Source organism: Colias eurytheme, chromosome 11, assembly GCF_061535395.1.
Source record: "Colias eurytheme isolate Ceu_HAF_F1 chromosome 11, ilColEury1 Martin Lab GWU primary, whole genome shotgun sequence".
In the NCBI taxonomy this organism is placed as follows: Eukaryota; Metazoa; Arthropoda; class Insecta; order Lepidoptera; family Pieridae; genus Colias; species Colias eurytheme.
The window spans coordinates 11761609-11781394 of NC_142990.1; the positions used below are offsets into that span (position 1 = coordinate 11761609).

Here is a 19786-nt window from a genome sequence, read left to right on the forward strand (position 1 = left end):
TGTAAATTTTTAGGGTAGGCCTAAGTGTAGGTACCTAATAACATGGGAGGAAAAGGTTAAATTAAAAACAATGGTAAACATTGTAAAAGATAACAGTTTTTAACAGAATTGATGTGTCACTAATATTTACAAACATAGGTATTAGGTACATAGCACTTTTTATAAAGGTCCAATAATATTATAATAGACTAGCTTTCCGCCGGCGGCGGCTCCGCCCGCGGTTTCAAAGAAAAGCTCGCATAGTTCCCATTCCCTTGGAATTTCCGGGATAAAACCTATCCTTTATATCTATATGTTATTTTCTATATGTTCCAAATAAAGAATTTTTGAATTTTATTACTCGTGGATAATGTAGCTTTTGAATGGTGAAAGAATTTTTAAAATAAAGTAGTTTATGAGCCTATTCATTACAATCAAACAAACAAAGTTTTCCTCTTTATAGTATTAGTGTAGATGAAGCCGGGGTATATAAATAAAACAGCAAATACAATTGCGTATATTTATTCTAAATCAATACACTGGCACTTAAAATAACTGGTAACTAAAACAAAGACCTGGTTCAAGAGTTTAACAAACCAAACAGTTAAACTGTGAATTCATATATTTAACATAAAATATGGCACTAGTGTTACACTTTCGAACCGAGCCGGAAATCAAGAATAAAATATCATTGTACATTAATTACAGTAATATAACTTTCTATGTGCTACATTCTGAAGATGGGCCCTAACACCTAAATAATACATCCCTAAAATAGAAACACTGTTTATAAACAATTAACTTGTCAAACAATTAAATTTTAATTGTCATGAAAGTCAGTTTTGAAGGGGGATTTTAATAAATTTTCAACTGGCAAGGTTCTGTTTATTTAATTCACATCTATTTAGGTAATTAATATTGTTTAGCGTTGATAGAATAAGTGTCTTGGTCCACGGGATATCCAGAGTTTGATCCTCCTTGAAGGTCCTTTTTGGCAACCAGGATGGATGTTGGGTAGTTGAAGGCGTAGAAGAAACCTCGTGGGGGACCCTGAAATAATAAATTTTAAAAATGAATTTAAAATTAAACTTAACTCAAACATTTATTTATTCAATTAGAACACTTCTAAAAGCACTTTTCTTAAGATCTTAAGGATAATATTGCCAGTTGCCACATAGCATTAGGTTGTAAATAATTACAAGTGCAAATTATATTCAACAATTGTATGTTGTTACCTTTTATTTATCGTATTTAATCAGTTGTTCAAACATTTTTATAAACCTACTTATTAAAAAAACGAAAGTTGTTATGCTTTATACCTAACAACATTAAAAATTTGTCTAAAATTCATCATTCATATTTTAAACTACTTAAAGAACTGAAGTAGTACAGTTGGCGCGCGATAATCCGGCGCTCGCCAATCCGGCACGCTCAGTAGTCCGGCACTTCGGGACTCAGACAGCCCGCTCTATAATCCGGCATTTTACATAGCTGAACGCCGGACTACTGAACGAAAACGTCACAAATGATGAACCTAATATGTAATTTTAATACTTATTTAATTAATATTTTAATTAATTTATGTATTTTTTTATAATAAATTCAACTTAGGTACCATTTTAAATATGAAGTCTTATTTTATAGTTTTGTAGAAGTTATATTTTATAGTCCTATACTAATTCGATAATCCGGCATTTCCGACAATCCGGCATAGAGGAAAAATTGCCGGTGCCGGATTAGCAAGCGGGCCTACTGTATTTTATATTCATCGAGAACATAACAAATTAGTAAAACCATGTCTAAAATTCAATTTAAGAGTTAAGCGCGTCACACACGGTGAAGATACTATAATATTTTATCTTAAGATACTGTAATATTTTAGATTACAGTATCTTAAGGTATCCGGTATCAGCGTTCTGACCATCATTTTTTTTTTGTCATTGCGTACTAAGACCCTTGTAGAACCGCCTCCTGTTACTACCTACCACAGCTACCTACTGACCCGAAATTTTGTGGGTCATTTTATTATAGTATTTTCAAAATATTATAGTATCTTCACCGTGTGTGACGCGCTTAATGCTTATTATCAATACTTACAGTAGGTTCAGGCTCTTCAAATTTCTCTGTTTGTGTAGGGTACGCCTGTTGACCGGTCTGGTAAGACCCCTGACCTCCATACGCTTTGCCTTCACGGGCCTGGCTTGGAGCAGCTACATATGAACCTTGCTGCTCAGAAGCAGCTGGTTGGTAGATGTCATTTTGGGGATTGTATTCTCCTCTAAAAATTTTAGTTAATTAGTTTGAAAATTTGTAGGTTTGGTTAGGTTAGCCGTTAGCACAAAGTGAGAAGCATTGCTGAGCGTGGTTGTTAAAAGCGTTATAGTTATCATGTAGAAAAGTCACATATTTAAGGGCATAATACTGATTAACACATATAAAATAAATAACTTAAATTAAAAAAATGAAGTCCCGTATCTTTTCATAAAGTAGATTTTACTGAACTGCGGTTAATGCGAAGTCTTCTTAAATTCTTATCCATTCGAACACGATACAGACCGTGTCTGAATGAGATTAATTTAATCATTTTCATCAAATATATTCAAAAAGACAGTTAATTACATTGAACATTATTAAAACATGCAGAATGATCAATTTCTATTGAAAAACCCTGACACGATACTTCATTCGAACCAGTAGTACCTTCAAACAAGAACCTTCAATCTTCAATCAAATATTACTTATAATAACACACAGTAATAACACCTTCAAACAATATCATCAAATCAAAACACTCAAACCTTCATATTTTACACACACAAAAAAAATACCTTGAAATACCATCAATACAAAAATAAAACAGTACCAAATACAAGCAACATATCTTAGACACACACACACACACAATAAAAAAAGACGGGTTGCACTCCGGGAGTGCCGGCAGATGTGAAAACTTGATTATTAACGTTGAGCATGTTTGATATCCATCCGTCTTACGCTTTTTCGATCAGGTCACGTGTCCTGACGCGAGTTTAAGATTTTATACCCAACGCCGCTAAAGAAGTTTTCACTTCAAAACACCATGGAAGAGTACCCAGTGCAAGCCAAGCTGCGCTCTAACTACACACAAACCGTAACAGCCGGTGCACATACTGCGGGTCGGGCTGCACGCGCGCGGCCGCAGCTGCCTCCTGCCACGCCTTCTCGTGCGCGAGGCGAGCTTGGCGCACGTCTTCTGCTTCTTCAACTGGCTTGAGGACCACTTTGGGGATGTTGTCCTCTTGGTGGAAGCCTTGGCTGTCTGCCCAGTAACGGACCTGGGGACAATTTGGTTTTATTTATTTACTAGCGGTCCGCCCGCGGCTTTTCCCGCGTTTTCAAAGAAAAACCCGTTCCCGTAGGATTTCCGGGATAAAACCTATCCTATGTCCTTTCTCGGGTATCAAAATATCTCCATACCAAATTTCATGCAAATTGGTTCAGTAGTGTAGGCGTGATTGAGTAACACACAGACAGACAGAGTTACTTTCGCATTTATAATATTAGTATGGATTTTGATAATAGATAAATATTGTAAGTATTTATCAGTGTATTAAGTGATGAGGAATATGGGCAAAAATTTAGTAGTATTTCATAAGATGAAAAAATGTTTAAAAATATTCTAAGGAAAAATTTTTATTTTGTTCGTAACTTTTGAAGTATGAAGATGATATTATTTATCAGTTTTTAGTGACGAGGGATATGGACAAAGATTTGATAGCATTTTGTAAGGATTAGATAATTATAGAGGTTGCACTGTAGATGACTTCCTATCAGATATATTGTAAATATTGTTAGTGAGGAATATGGACAAAGATTTTGAAATATTTAATAAGATGAGAAAAATATTCTAGGTGAACATTTTATTTTATTTCTAACTTTGGCAGTAGATAATAATTATTATTATAAGTAAGTCGATATCAATGTTTTTACTGACGGGGATATGAGGCAAAGATTCCGAAATCTTTCGTATGGTAGTGTATAAAAATTCGGGGAAAATAACTTATTCATCTATACTAATATTATAAAGCTGAAGAGTTTGTTTGTTTGAACGCGCTAATCTCGGGAACTACTGGTCTGATTTGAAAAATTCTTTCAGTGTTAGATAGCTCATTTATCGAGGAAGGCTATAGGCTATATACCGTCACGCTACGACCAACAGGAGAGGAGCCACGGGGGTGAAACCGCGCGGAGCGGCTAGTCATACATATAGGCTATCTTTATTGCTCTACATGGGAACCTTAGGAAATGTAATAGAAATTAATTTCGATGAAAATACTGAAGAAATAGAAGCTTATTATTATTCCTAATTCTTAATGGAAGCAAATAATAATTGTATGAATCTGCACATTCAATATTAAATTGCACATGCAACATCAATCAATATTAAATTTTTCCGATCTGTATTCAGAATTTCACTATTCATAGCACAAACCCAAACATTTCTTTAGAAATAAAAAGAACAACATTAAAAATACCATCAATATCTATAACCTAAAAATCTTACCTTGATCAAGTCATTGCTGGTCCCAGCCTTAAAAGTGTATGATCCAGTGACGTCACCAGAACGTACTCTGTTCTCAGCCTTAGCGGATTCAGGGGTCTGGTAGCCGTAAGCATACGCTCCTAGACCGTCTTGGCCGTGGTATTGGGAAGCGTCGTATACCTGGAAATTGTTGGTAAAGTATTATGAGCCAAAAAAACATACCGGCCGAATTGATAACCTCCGCCTTTTTTTTAAGTCGGTTAATTCTACACTAATATTATAAAGAGGAAAACTTTGTTTGTTTGTTTGTTTGTTTGATTGTAATGAATAGGCTCATAAACTACTGGACCGATTTTAAAAATTCTTTCACCATTCGAAAGCTACATTATCCACGAGTAACATAGGCTAGGTTTTATCCCGGAAATCCCACGGGAACGGGAACTATGCGGGTTTTTCTTTGAAAACGCGGGCGAAGCCGCAGGCGGAAAGCTAGTGTAAAATATTGGTAATTTTAGATGAGTACAATATTATGGTAAACCTCTAAATTCTGTGACCGCCTCCTTGGTACAGTGGTTGAACGCGTGAGCGTAGAACCGAGGGTCCTGGGTTCGATTCCCGGTGGAGACGAAGAAAAAAAATGTCTCGGTCTGGCAGGACACAGAAGGCTGATCACCTACTTGTCTCTAAAGAAAATCGATCAGTGAAACAGATGTATGCATAATGCATCTGCCCCTTACCTCACTTGGGGACATGGGACTTCACACTTCTAAATTCTGTGAGTGTATTAAAATATGTATTACGAATAATGTTTTTATCAATTAGACCTAAAAGATACACGGCTTTTTACGTATATTGACTTATCCAAATCCAATACATAATTGTATTTACACGCGAAGTATCAGAAATGCCATAAAATAAAATGAATGAAAAAATATTTTGATAGATCTTAAAATTATTTGTAATAAATAGTACTTCCGTTTTAATAAATTCCTTACATTTCATGGCAAAAATTTAGCTTAAATGTTAAGGTTATTCTTGTCTTATAATTAATTATTATTTTGATACGATAGGCATAAAATTATATTTCATGCATTCAACTGACCTTGATGAATAGACATCGAAAATTTTATAAGGGCTTATTATTACTTGAATCATCTCATTAAATATTTAATTTAGGATGAGTCATGTTGTTTACTAAATGACCTCTGATCTGGGAAATTAATAACATATTATTCAATTCGTCTTGATTGAGTATGACGCATAAATTTTTGTTTTTTAATAATACCGGATGTAATATTATAACGTGGTATATGATAGAAAGAGCAAGCAGTCCAGTATAATATTCATTTTCTCTACCTTCTTTACATTTTCTTGATTCATACTTTATGTGAATGAATTTTTTAGTATTATTTGTTTTTTTTTTGGGATTTGCTAAATAAGTGTACGAATTTGCTCACTCTAAATGTACCTAATACAAACGATTTACCATTGATTACTTTTTAACTGCCTTTCACGTCTTCTTGCAATAATTCTAAATCGTTAATAAAACGCGCTGTTTATTTCGAAAATGCTTGATAAAATTAAAAACAATTACAAAAAAAATCAGAAAAAAAAATTTAAGAAACGTTTTTCTTCCGCCTTACAATTTTTTCTCAAGCGATATAATAGACATCATAATGATACTACCTATTATTATTAAAATGCTTATGCTATATAATCAAAAGTTCAATAATAATAAGGTTTTTTACTTTGGTCAAACGATTTTTTTTTCCGAAAAAATACATTTTTTTTTTATTTTTTAAGGTTTAACTTACTTCCTCAACGTAGTCATCTGGGTTCTCAATTTCGTGTCCATTCTTCCAGTAGTGGCCGAGAGTGGGACCGGCTTCCGCTGAACGAAACCTTGGGTCGTTGTAGCGAATCTGAAATTGTATTATTTCTTATTAAAACATATTGTGATCAATAAATATTTTTTTATACTTTAAATAAACTCAACGATTTTCAATTATTTCTGAGTTACGTGTTCATTCAGACGTCAATTTTCTAGACTTTACAATAATGTATAAAACTACCATTTTAAAATGTATTCTAATTGCCCGTAGGTATTTTACAGTTTACGTGACATACGTATATTATCGTGTAATACTTTATTGGGAGGATAAGTTTTATCCAAGCATTATAAAATCGGCCCTTAATAAAGCTAACTCGTTTCACAAAATCCAATGATTGTTTTCATTATTTAAATAAGTGTAACTTTAAGTGTCAATAGTGACTCTAATTTCATGAAATGTAGTTCCATCAAGAAGTACGACATTTTCAATACAAAAATCAACACTAACCAAAGGTAAAACAGCAGTACGTCCAGCCAATTTAGGTTCTGTGAATGGAGGGCTATTCAGGTACTTCTGGGCTTCTTCAGGGGTTAAGTCTAGCTCCAACACATTTGTTGGCACCGCCGTGGTGAACGCCAACTGTAAAATAAAAGACACTGTTAATTTACGTTTAAGTTGAAGGAATACGTCTTAAAGTACTTTAATGTTCTAGAATTGTATGTTTCTAGAACTTTCCAAGGGGTTATTCATATAATTCTGTCTAACATCGTAGATTAAGGAATGTATATTGAACTGTTGCATTATTGTTATCTGGTATATTATGGATTATTCGTAGAGACGTCTTAGACATATCTACCAATTAATATGAAATGTCGCTATCGTTCCTCCTTTGCCTTATCCCTTTATTTGGGGTCGGCTCTCCTCGTGCCAGGATGGTCTATCTATAAAATGTCGTTATGTTATGGGTAATAATGGGTAATAAGTTATTGTATTTGCACATGAAAGCATAAAGACGGACTCGGTAGTAAATCTATTCTATCTTTAATGTAAGAATAAAAGATCATCATTCAGTTAGTAAAAATGAAAACAGTAAAGGCTCTTTATTCGCGGATAATAGGTTCCGTAAATGTGCCACGAATAGAGAAACCATAAATATGAAATGGTAATTTTTAAGGGATTATACGTTCCTAGGTGACGAAATAATAAAGCAAATACATAAAGAAATCAGATTAATTGAAGTTTTTTACCATACATAAATTACCATTTAATTTTATTATCTTCAGGTTTAGGCTTGGCATTTTTTACTCGTTTTTCATTTTTTTTTACTCTACATTGGTAGTTGAAGTTCAGGGTAAGGCGGATAAGGAATGATTTTTATTTAGGTAAAATATGTATGTACCGATGTACCGATTCGATCCGCGAATAAAGAATTTTAGACCGCGAATATAGGAATTAGGTCGATATTTTTTATTCCGCGAATAGTGAAACCGCGAATGAAGGTGCGCGAATTGATTGTTTTAGTTGTATTCGGTGCAATACAGTGCCATTTATCTTACAATACAGTTCAATAATTTATCATACAATAACAAATAATAAACACAGCATTACGTAACACCTATTTACACTTTTTATTATACACTTGAACAGAAGTTATCTAATGGCATTATTATACAAAAAGGATATTTCAGTGTCATTAACATGACGTAACATAATATATTCATTATCATTAGTATTATATAATACTAGCTTAATTCCACCCGCGGCATCGCCCGCGCAGTCAAAGAAAAACCCGCATAGTTCCCGTTCCCGTGGGATTTCCGGGATAAAACCTATCCTATGTCCTTTCTCGGGTATCAAAATATCTCTATACCAAATTTCATGCAAATTGGTTCAGTAGTTAAGGCGTGATTGAGTAACAGACAGACAGACAGAGTTACTTTCGCATTTATAATATTAGTATGGATTGAATTATTGACATATTATGTGCATTACATATTTATTTAAGTTGTGCCCCACGGTTTTACCCGCATTGCTCCGCTCCCGCTCGGTCTTAGCGTGATGCTGTAGCCTTTCTCGATAAATGGACTATCTAACACCGAAATATTTTTTCAAAACGGATCAGTAGTTGCTTAGATTAGCGCGTCCAAACAAACAAAAATCTCTTCAGCTTTATAATATTTAATAAAGTATAGATTTAATACGTATGTTTGTATCGGATAACATAGTCAAACCATCACTATTTCTATATGCTGCCTCATTCTTTACAAATCATTATTTACTATAGAAATAATATTATCCTGAGACATTTTAATGTTAGGGGATATTATAAATGATGAAACTATTACGAATATTTTTTCTTCTTGAAGTTAAAAATACGAATAAAATAACCTCGTAATAAAATACGAATGTAAAAAATGTAAAATCTAAATTTTAGGATTAAACACCGGTAAAATATTCGTTGTAGCTCAAATGGTATAATGTATCTTCTCTTTGGCAAGATTTAATCTACGACAATAATATTTAATGCGTATATAAAATTAATTCAGTATAAGTAGTATTCGTATAATAATTTATTAAAATGATAACTTGGGAGTTTTCATCGCTAAGTTATAAACTTCGATTCGACAAAGAATATTTAATACGTATTTTTTAAAGAATTACACTGTTTGTTAATAATTGTGGAACGTATACCGGTACGGAACGGTAAAATATTTATATTTTAATAAAAATTGAATTGTGTATAATCAGCTTATGTAAATATGTACACAAACTAACTACGCAGTAGTATTTATGGATCTGGTAGGTACTGTAATATGATAATATAATATTAGCATCATATTAGTACGTAGTGTAATATTTTTAGAGCAAAGGTGAATAAAATTACCACATCCAAAACAAGTGTTTCCAAATTTAACGAATACGTGCTATATATCTGACGTATACATTTGTAAATAAATTATGGTCAAAAATAGAACAGCTATAAATTGATTTCCGAATTATTATACTTAATTCGATCCATTCCTCTATCTATACTAATATTATCTATAATAATATTATAAAGAGGAAAGGTTTGTATGTATGTATGTATGGTTTTCACGCATAAACTACTGAACCGATTATAATGAAATTTAGCACACATATAGAGGGTAACTTTAACACATAGGATAGGTTATATCCCGGAAATCCCACGGGAACGGGAACTATGCGAGTTTTCCTTTGAAAACGTGGGCGAAGACGCGGGCGAAAAGAGAGTAAACAATAAAATTTTTTAAAATTGAATTTTTCATTAAGAATATAATAGACGGCAAAAACATAGTATTTCTCGAGTTGATAAATGTGTTAAGAAAAAAGATCCATAGTAAGGCCATACATGTGATGACCATGTACATAACAGAAAACAAATAAAACTATAAAGCTTAAGAGCTGTTACTTTTAAATTGATTCGAAATGTTAATCACGTTAATTTTAATAGGTGGATTCAAACAAACGAAGCTACATTTTGACGTGACAACGTCTTATAATTCGATAGAGCTGGCTGCACGCACGAAAAGCCACATGACTCATGCGGCGTTACCTCGTTCTGAGGCGTTCCATGTAAGGCTTGAAGTGCAAGCGAGAGCGCGGAACGAGCGACAAAGAAGCACAATCAGACGTTGTCACGTTCAACTATCGTCAGTAAACCGACTTTACAGACAACCAATTTTTTTGTTTACTTTAAAATATAATATTCATTTGAAAATTACTTAAAACTACTAAGAAACAACTCAAGACCACGCTCGACTCTATGCTCTACCGTATAATCAGTTTGCAAGTGATTACCTAATTTTTAATTTTTAATTTAATTTCCTATAAATATATATTTTCTTCCTTTACAAAATACTCAGATCGACCATGAAGATTAGTCGTTATTTTACAATACAAATTTTTAAATGTAAAATTATATGAAAATTTCATCAGTGGCTCTTAGTCTCAAACTTACACTTGGCATACATTTCTGAACGAACGTACACGCGTGCGTGAATATAATTTACATGAATTAATATAAATACATGGGTTTATTCGTAAATAACATCCTATATCACGGAATTAAATGAAACTTCATTTCATACAACTTCATCTACTCTCTACTAAAAAGTTTAAGAAAAAGTTACTCTACCTTAATTTTTAAGTCAGTTTAAGATTCGTAATTTCGGATTAAGGTCTAAGAAGTATTAAAGGCTTACTTGAATAATACATAGTATATTTTATACACACAAAAAACTCTTCGCAGTAACACCTTCGCATTTGATACTCCAAAAAGTTAAACACTAGCAAGGCACCAGTGCATTATCGTCATAGTATCAAATACGATATTCATAACTCCAAAGCCTTTGCCTTGACATGAACTGTGAACGAAACATTATTCATACAGTACAGACTACAGAGCCTAATCTCCATAATCGTGTAAATTTAATTATATCCGTGACCAAAATATCGGTGACAGATCGAATGTCGTGACCCATGTATTAATAAAATTACATCCATAAATCGTCTAAAAGTTGAAAGATGGTAAAAGAAAAAAATTAAGAAAAATTTTACTCGGAATTGTTCATATTGGGTGCGAATAATTTAGTTTTATGTACCTATATAAAACGCTCGTTCTTTTTTTTTAAATCAATGGAATGTCTCACTGCTAACCGTCAATCCGCGATGAGATTTACTAGCAAAATAAAAAAAAATATGATGTAGGTAATTAACACATAAATATATTCTTGAATGATAAGCAAATACCGCCCAACAACTTATGCAAAAATAGGAATAACGACAACATACAATTTTAGGCAATTTTTTCATGATGTTATAATATATAGCTTATTCAAAGATTAAGGTCCTTATTATTGCACCTATCACCAAAATTATCTTGTCAATAAAGACGATCGCATACTCAATCAAACTACACAATAACAAAATATTAAATTTAATATCACAAAGCTATTCGAATACCTATTGAAGCAACTCATAAATATAGTAGACGAAGATTATTACAAAAACCCGTATCAAATGTCTGACAATGTATTAATTAAGGTACAATTACATATATGAGTATCTTATAAGCACATATTATAAAAACCTATTGCGCAAAAAAATTACGTAATCCCTGATTTGATATCAACAAAATACTGCGTCATATTGAATAGGATTTTTGTCGAAATTTCGATTGAAAGGTTACTGATATTTGTTGTTTGTTTGTAACTATTTAAACGTTTTAATTATGTATCGCGTGTTAAACTTGTTTTTTTTTTATTATTTTTAGAATAGCGATGATATCTACATAATATTTTACATAGAAGTATAATAAATTCATCTCTATACCTAATCAATATAGACTGCACGTGTACATGATGAAATATTTCGAATGTTTTTCGCAAAACATTTTACGGAAGTAATTTTTGGTACCTACCAAATTATATTCAATAAATCTGATTTGCCTCAAAAAACTGGGATGAACAGATGGGTCTACATAAATTAATAACGTAAAGCTCTTGTTCTTCCTTTACAAAAGTAAATCTGTCTCGATCATTCCATAAAATGAACAACACTTTACATTTAAATCTAATATGTTACTATAGAAAAACACCAAAATACGTAAAACAAAACGCCAAAAGTAATCTACGGAACCCACAAACTTTACAAAGCTCTCATCTTCGCGATAATTACGAAATGAAAACAAAACTTGACCAGTAATAGAACCGGTTGAGTGACCTTCGGGAAAATCGCGCTGCAAAAAACAGACGAGACGGTTACGTTAATTCATTGATAATAATAATGAGGTTCCTTTTGACATTATATTCACCTTTGGATATTTAAATTTGCTGAGCTTGCATTTGCACTAATTTTTTACTTTTTTTATCTACCACATACTATGAATAGTAGGTATAACATGATCTGTGCTTTTATTAGTTTTACCTGTATGTTTGTATCCCTATAGTATACATTTGTACCGACTCCTTTATATTTGTTTCATTGGGGTCATATTGCCCATCATGGGACACTTTGTGTGTACAGATGTTGCGTCAACGACTTGTCTACGCGTGGTGTCCTATGGTGGACTTGGTCGAGTTTTTAGATGTAATTACTAACATTGATACTTAGATTTTCATTTTTTACTAACAAATGGATCTGCGATATCCGAACCTTATGCTAAATAAATAAAATTATAATTATATTGTTTTGGTTGTAGCAATGAAATTGGCCACTAATTAACAGGTAACAATCATATTTTAATAAATTGTTACTTCAGTAATAATTATAAACTTTACAGTCCCAATTTTATAATAATAATATTATGATGACCAAATTATGATGAGAACTAAGCGTTAAAAATGTAACTCAAATTGCTGAACTGTTAATTGCCTTACTCAATTAAACTTTTTCATCTACTAAATTAACAAAATTAAGCAATTATAAAAAGCAATAAAAAACTGAAATATCCTTGAAATCTACTGTTAATATTATATACCGAAGTAAAATGAAGACTGTGTAGGAAAATAACAGTCATTCCTCCAACTATAAACATTCAATACAATAATAATTATTTAAAGTCAGAACTAGACAAAATTTTAATACAATCGGAAGGCAAAAGGAACAGGCAATCGATTCACTCTAAAGTTCCGAGGTAACAAACCCAAAAAAACAATCAAATTGAGATCCACCTCCTTTTTTAAAGTCGGTTGATAAGAGCTCAAATTAAAAGCAAGTTCATTGTCTGAAAACGCATTTAAAATCGCAACATGACCGGATTTTTTTTTTAATTGTTCTCAAATTATACAGTTCGATTTCAATAGCTGTAAGCCATAAATCGCGTGTTAAAAACCTCCATAAATTAATGCTTTCCTTTCAAAATGTTTCTAAATAAAATATGCTAACGATATTATTTGTATCATGTTACTTTTCAACCGAATTTTAAAAGATTTTAATTTGATTGCATGTTTTTTTCGTTATTTTTTATAAAAAATATTAGAATAATAGTCTTCTGAAAAGCTTTTTTTCTAGTAGATACTGCCGTATTTTACAATATTTATCTCTATTTTGTAAATATTAGGTACCTTTGTCTATTCTCTAGTATTTTTTAAAGGATTGAACCACAAAGAAAACTCATAGTAAAAGTATAAAAACAAACCAAGTTCCTCTAATAATTATTTAAAAAATATCTCGTCTACACCCGGATACAAACACATTAAAAACTGAAAATTATATCATCTATTTGTGAAGTCTCATTGCGTATGACCGCACCCAAAAACCTTTGTAACCTTGATACTATTCAAAATGTCTTGTTGACAAAATTATTCACGATTACCGGAATCATCAGTTCTTAGAAATTGAAATCGAAAGTATTATTTTTATATTAGATTGAGATGGTTCGTAAAATTATATGTGGCTTCCGAACCGGTGGTAAATTTTGAATTATGTATTTGGACGATTCAAAGCGCTTCTGAAGGAAGTCTAGTTGATAAAATGTTTGTAAACTATTGGTTTTACTAAATTAATTAATTACAAAAAAAAGATCTTATAAAATACAAGTGCGGAGAAATAGATAAGCTGTCTTTATATATCTTTTTATATACTCATGTCACGATGATCTTAAGTTTTTAAATCGTTGGGTCTTTACCCGTTTTTATGTACGTGATTAAGCTACATATATGATATACGTAGCTTTCCACCCGCGGCTTCGCCCGCGCAGTCAAAGAAAAACCCGCATAATTCCCGTTCCCGTGGGATTTCCGGGATAAAACCTATCTATAACTATATAAACGTAAAAAGTAGCCTATGTCTTTTCTCGGGTATCAAAATATCTCTATACCAAATTTCATGCAAATTGGTTCAGTAGTTATGGCGTGATTAACAGACAGACAGACAGAGTTACTTTCGCATTTATAATATTAATAATGTATGGATACATACTACATAAGTATATATTTACTAGCACAGTATCGCTATAAAAATGCTTTTTGAGAAGAAGTATAAAACCTCCTTGAACATTTTGGTCACATTTCAGTTATGTCATTGAAGATCTATCAGAAATGTTGCGACAAACAAATTTACTGTGTATTTAACATTATTACAAGTTATATTATGTGAGTAATATTATTAAGGATATTTTTAATACAAGGTTACAAAACGTCACACTTTTACGACTCATAAATTATGGAGGCTTCTTTCAATGTTGTCTCATGTAAAGTTTTACTTTATTTAGAATTTTAATTTACAAAGTCCTTTACTATACTATCTAAAGAATATCTATATCATAGGTTCTTATTTTACAACTAGCTGTTCCGCGCGGTTTCACCCGCATTGCTCCGCTCTTGTTGGTCTTAGAGCGTATACGCATTATGCGGGTAACCGCATTGCGGGTAGCCGTCCGGCTGACCGCAAGCACAATTATGTACGTAATATTCATTTCTATGCGCACTGTGCGGTCTGCGGTTGCGTACATAATTGTGCTTGCGGTCAGCCGGACGGCTACCCGCAATGCGGCTACCCGCATAGTGCGTATACGCTCTTAGCGTCATGATATATAAATGGGCTATCGAACACCGAAAGAATTTTTCAAATCGGACCAGTAGTTCCTGAGATTAGCGCGTTCAAACAAACTCTTCAGCTTCATAATATTAGTATAGATAAGTAAAGATTCCATGTTATTCATAAGTGTAGAAAAATATCTACTAAATATAAAAAATATATATACTAATTTTTTCCACTTTGTCATTGTTATAATTAATGTAAAACTACTGTCACATTAATTGTCTTACTATTGGTATTCCTTTTTATTGGCGTATTGTTTTGTTAAAGTTAATTATAAATATTATTGTAATACAAATAGCTGTAAGGAATCTATGTATGTAAAAAATAAAATAAATAAATAAATGCCTATGTATTAAAGGGTTTTGTAGGACAAAAATGAAAACGTCTACTTGTTAAATCTCGTAGGTATTTATCATCTTGATAAAGTGAAATTTCTTTTTAAGAATTTGCTATACCTAATTTAAAAAACTACTACGAGTAAGTACTAATAGTTTTGAAATAAATGAATCTATGAATCGCTCTAAATTAATCAAAAAGTTACAGTACCTATATGAATTTATTCATTAATCACCATCAGGAAATAAGGATGGTGCATCAACTTTCCTTTTATTTATTCGTAAGCAACTGAAAATATACGGCCATTAAGAAGTCGTTACAATTTTAATACTTCTTTTATCATAATTTAAAGGTATCAAACGAATATTTTAATCACTGTTTAAGAGCAAAGAGGAAAAAATTATGTCATAAATATACAATTTTATTGCAAGGGTGCTTCCTCTCATAAGTAAAATTTGGCCGTAAATAATTTAAAAATATGGGTTCATAAATTAAGAACATTCAATCGAAGAAATAACGAATCCTCTTATTTTCAATGTAAAAAAGGTATGTCAGTAAATTTAATTTCTTGACTGTCAGAGAAATTAAATTTAAGTACTCGAAAGTTTAAGCCCAATGAAAAGTTTTTTTACAAAACAATGTGAGGGTTCTTAAAAGTGATAAATAATAATTATAATGAGATGAAGATATTATTAGTATATTTTATGAAAGCCGTTCGATTTCAGAACTTGTTTTCTTAATAATTGTCCACATTTAGGTTGATACCTATTATTCGCTCTACATATTTCTAACAAACATTAAATCGCTGAAATTCAACTAAAACTGGTCATTAAAAATACTTATGATTTGTTTCGCGTTATAGGTATATCTATGATATATAGGTTTTATGAAATACCTACCGTAAAAACAAACTAGATACATAGTTAACTTTGGCGAGTACAAAATGTATGAAATTTATTTTCATTAAATATATTTTATAGGTTTATAAATTATAACAATACGTTTTAAAAAGCAAAATATCACGCTTAAAAAAGATAAATTTTCTTTGAAAACGCAGGTGAAGCGGCGGGCGGAAAACGTACCTACGCAATATTTTTCATTCAAACAACCGTAATACAGTAAACGTTATAAATAAATACGGTTATTTATTTTAATAATTTATTAACCATGTTCAAATACGTCGTGTTGATGCATCACATAACATCATGAGTTTAAAATAAATACTGATTGTCTTTTTAATCTTCTTATATATAAAAATGAATCGCAAAATGTGTTGGTAAGCGCATAACTCGAGAACGGCTGAACCGATTTCGATAATTCTTTTTTTATTACATTCCTTGAAGTACGAGGATGGTTCTTATGTAGAGAAAACGTAAACATGTACCACGGGCGAAGCCGGGGCGGACCTCTAGTAAATTATATTTGTTTAATATTTTGTTATTAGTATTGTAATCAATCATGTTTCTAACTCGTAAATTACCTACTAGTTGTCTTGGCTGTTTAAAACTGATTAATCGGTTTGGTAACAAATTAAAAGCTCACTGAAGGCTGTACCACCTTTGTGGTGTAATATTTTTAATGAGTATAAGACTCTATTGTACTTATGTACTGTAATTTTTATAAATTTGCCGAATATTCGCGTATAACCTCAGAAGAGGAGATTCACTATCTTAATGCATGTTTATTTGTTATTGCCATAAGAAGAGAATAATGTTAATAAAAAGAAGTACGAAAGGTGAGGTAAAATTATTTTGCGCGCCAATCAACGCACCCCTCATACAAACATACAGAATTAAAAAAAAATCAAAGGAAAATTACATTTTTATCATCTAAAAAATATTTCAAAATTCGATGCATAGTCTAGAAGCTAGCAAATAAATCGACGCATAGACAATTAAATTCCTCTTGTTGGAAATAGATTATAATATTTATGAATTTACAACTATGAACAAAATAATAAATGAATATATTATTTAAAAACTGGTTTATGATTAATACAGTGCCCTTCGTATAAGATAAACAAAAAGTAGTTATTTTTAGTCCCTATGCGCGTGGGGCTTTATCCTTGTGGAAAGTTCTGGAAAATTCGAGGATAAAGATGGTTTTACATCCTATATCCTATGATGGTTTTATATCCTACCGAAATATAAAAAAACAATCCATAATATTAAACATGTTAACCTACCTAAGTCTCAATTATAATATTAAAATAAATTAAAAACAATGACGTTATAATTTTGTTCGCAAATAAAATAATTATTAAGTATACATTTAATAGACAAGGTCATTTTTTTACTTCAAATTTAATTTCATGAATTAAATATTCTTTTTATTGTCTAAAATAGCAAAATAATAATTCCTCTCACGTTTAGAACACATAAAAAAGGATAAACACGATCAAACTAATGTCAAGTCAAATTAATGTAAATTCACTGTGGTGTTTACTAGTATTACGTTTTATAGAAAATTCCAAACAACTAAATAGCTAATTTTCTCCTTTCTACAACCACAACCAAATGTATGAAAGAAATACTCACGGCGATCGCGAAAAACGTTCCGTACTTCAGCATTTTCGATACTCGTATAACACACACACTTGTCAAAACTGTGAGATGGTCTCATGCGCATCTCCTATATAACAACACAGCCTCCAATGACGTCACACACCCCCCGTACCCCGCTATGTTGACCGACACCCGCCTAACTTGTTTCACGACTCATCTTCACGACTCTTGACCCCTATGCGATGTTCATTGCCGACTGTGTATGAATTAAAATGTATTCAAGACAAAAACCAGCGATGTATCGTAAACAGGAATGTGGAAGTTTGCGTTAAACATTGTCGATGCACCGTCAATGCCAATTTGTCTTCCTGTAACGGATTCGATAAATTCAGGGAACCTTATACGGTGGACATTGTTTTGGTATATAAATAAGTAATGATGCAATCTTATCTATTCGTTATTTATAAAAAGCGATATTTCAAAATCTTCTATCGGTATAAACATAGATTTTATCATCGTGATTAATTTATACTCTAATCCAGTTTTATCCAAAATGTAAAAGCATTTGTTTAGCCGCGTCGCAGGTGTAGCAGACATAAATTATTGGGAGCTTAAGTCAATTACCAAGCAGTGCGGTATTTAGTGTTTCTTTATAGTACACCTTTGAGCATCCTTAGCATTTATTAGTCCCAAATAATAAGAAGACAAAGAAGTAAGAACTACGACGACATTTTCTTCTCTAATGTTAATGCAAATGAATATATCTCTATCGTTTAATTAATATACAATCAAACATTTTGACAAGTATGAAACTTTCGCCTTCCTTACCATTCTCGCAAACTTGGGCATGTAGGTAGAGCGACTAAAAGTACCTAGGTGTAAAAACCCGTCCTATAATTAATAATAATATATCCTATAACATATTAAGCTCCATAAACTTGTGAAAAAAGGTCTTCTCCGTATTTGGTGTGAAAATTAATTAATTATTGTTGAATATAAAACTACTTACAAAAATTATCGTCAACCAAAATCGCAATAGCTTTTACATGTTGTATCTAAATTCGATATAACAAATCTCTTCCTCTTCACAGGACTCAATTGCCATCATATTAATTGGATGTCATTCTTCAATCGTTTAATTATTTCAGAAATAATTTGTGCACCTGTTTGTCATAAAAACTGGCTTTTAAAATGAGTAACAATCGAGTTTCTTGGCGATTCTTCCCAGTAGAATCGACATTCCTCTTGGTGGTTCACTCATTAAACATAATAGGTAGGTACCTAATATAATTCACGAGCTCTAATTGAAGAACATATTTCAGTCCAGAAGATAGATATAGAGTATTGTCAACCGACTTCATAAAAATGATTTCAAATTGCCTGTACTTTTTTTGGGTTTGTTGCCTCAGACTGGGTGTACCGATTTTGATGATTATTTATTTGTAGGAAAACATTTATTTTGATAAAACAAGCACTTATATTTTCTACCTGTTTACTAAATATTGTACCTGCATCATAAACTTACAAGATAAAAGCATAATAAGGACCTTATATTACTCATTTCGAGGGTTTTTAGGCACGGAAGGTGTTTCATAATATATTATCATTTTCTTAAGTTGCAACCTTGTAATATATTCGCATGTTTGTAAAGTTATTCTAAGAATGTTTTTACCAATAATGCATACATCCGGATGATCGCATTAATATATTATTCATCGTGTATAATGTTTATATAAGAATAATCCATATGGCAGATTTAAATGAAGATTAGCCAACGCAAGTGGCGAATATATTCAGGCAAAAACAAGGGCATACCATTGGTATAGGCACTTAACACATTTGACGGCGCAGGACTAACGACTTTGGAGCTTTGTAGATTTAACACTACCACTTCCTCCTAGTTGCAAACAAAGTTCTTGGGTTTAATTTCTGGTAGGGTATGTTAGGTAAGGTATAAATAACTTGAAATCTGATGACTCATATACTGAAATAGAAAAAAGAGAAAAGTTAGGAAAAATAAGTTTGGTCATAAATGCCATAAACAAAAGGAG

General features: G+C 31.8%; 1 protein-coding gene across 2 annotated transcripts; it reads right to left on the bottom strand.

Annotated features, from left to right (window-relative positions):
• Positions 1-485: 485 nt before the first annotated feature.
• Positions 486-17878, bottom strand: LOC149904894 (uncharacterized). Of its 2 annotated transcripts, none has more exons than XM_090107424.1 (7): positions 17769-17878; positions 6841-6972; positions 6316-6423; positions 4523-4681; positions 3130-3293; positions 2077-2257; positions 486-1029 (listed from the first exon to the last, which is right to left on the bottom strand). In XM_090107424.1, the coding sequence occupies exons 1-7, from the start codon at positions 17799-17801 to the stop codon at positions 892-894; spliced, it is 915 nt and encodes a 304-aa protein (XP_089963550.1). In that variant the 5' UTR covers positions 17802-17878; the 3' UTR covers positions 486-891. The 2 variants fall into 2 exon arrangements, with proteins under 2 accessions (XP_089963550.1, XP_089963549.1); XM_090107423.1 differs by having other exon boundaries at positions 3109-3293.
• Positions 17879-19786: the final 1908 nt, after the last annotated feature.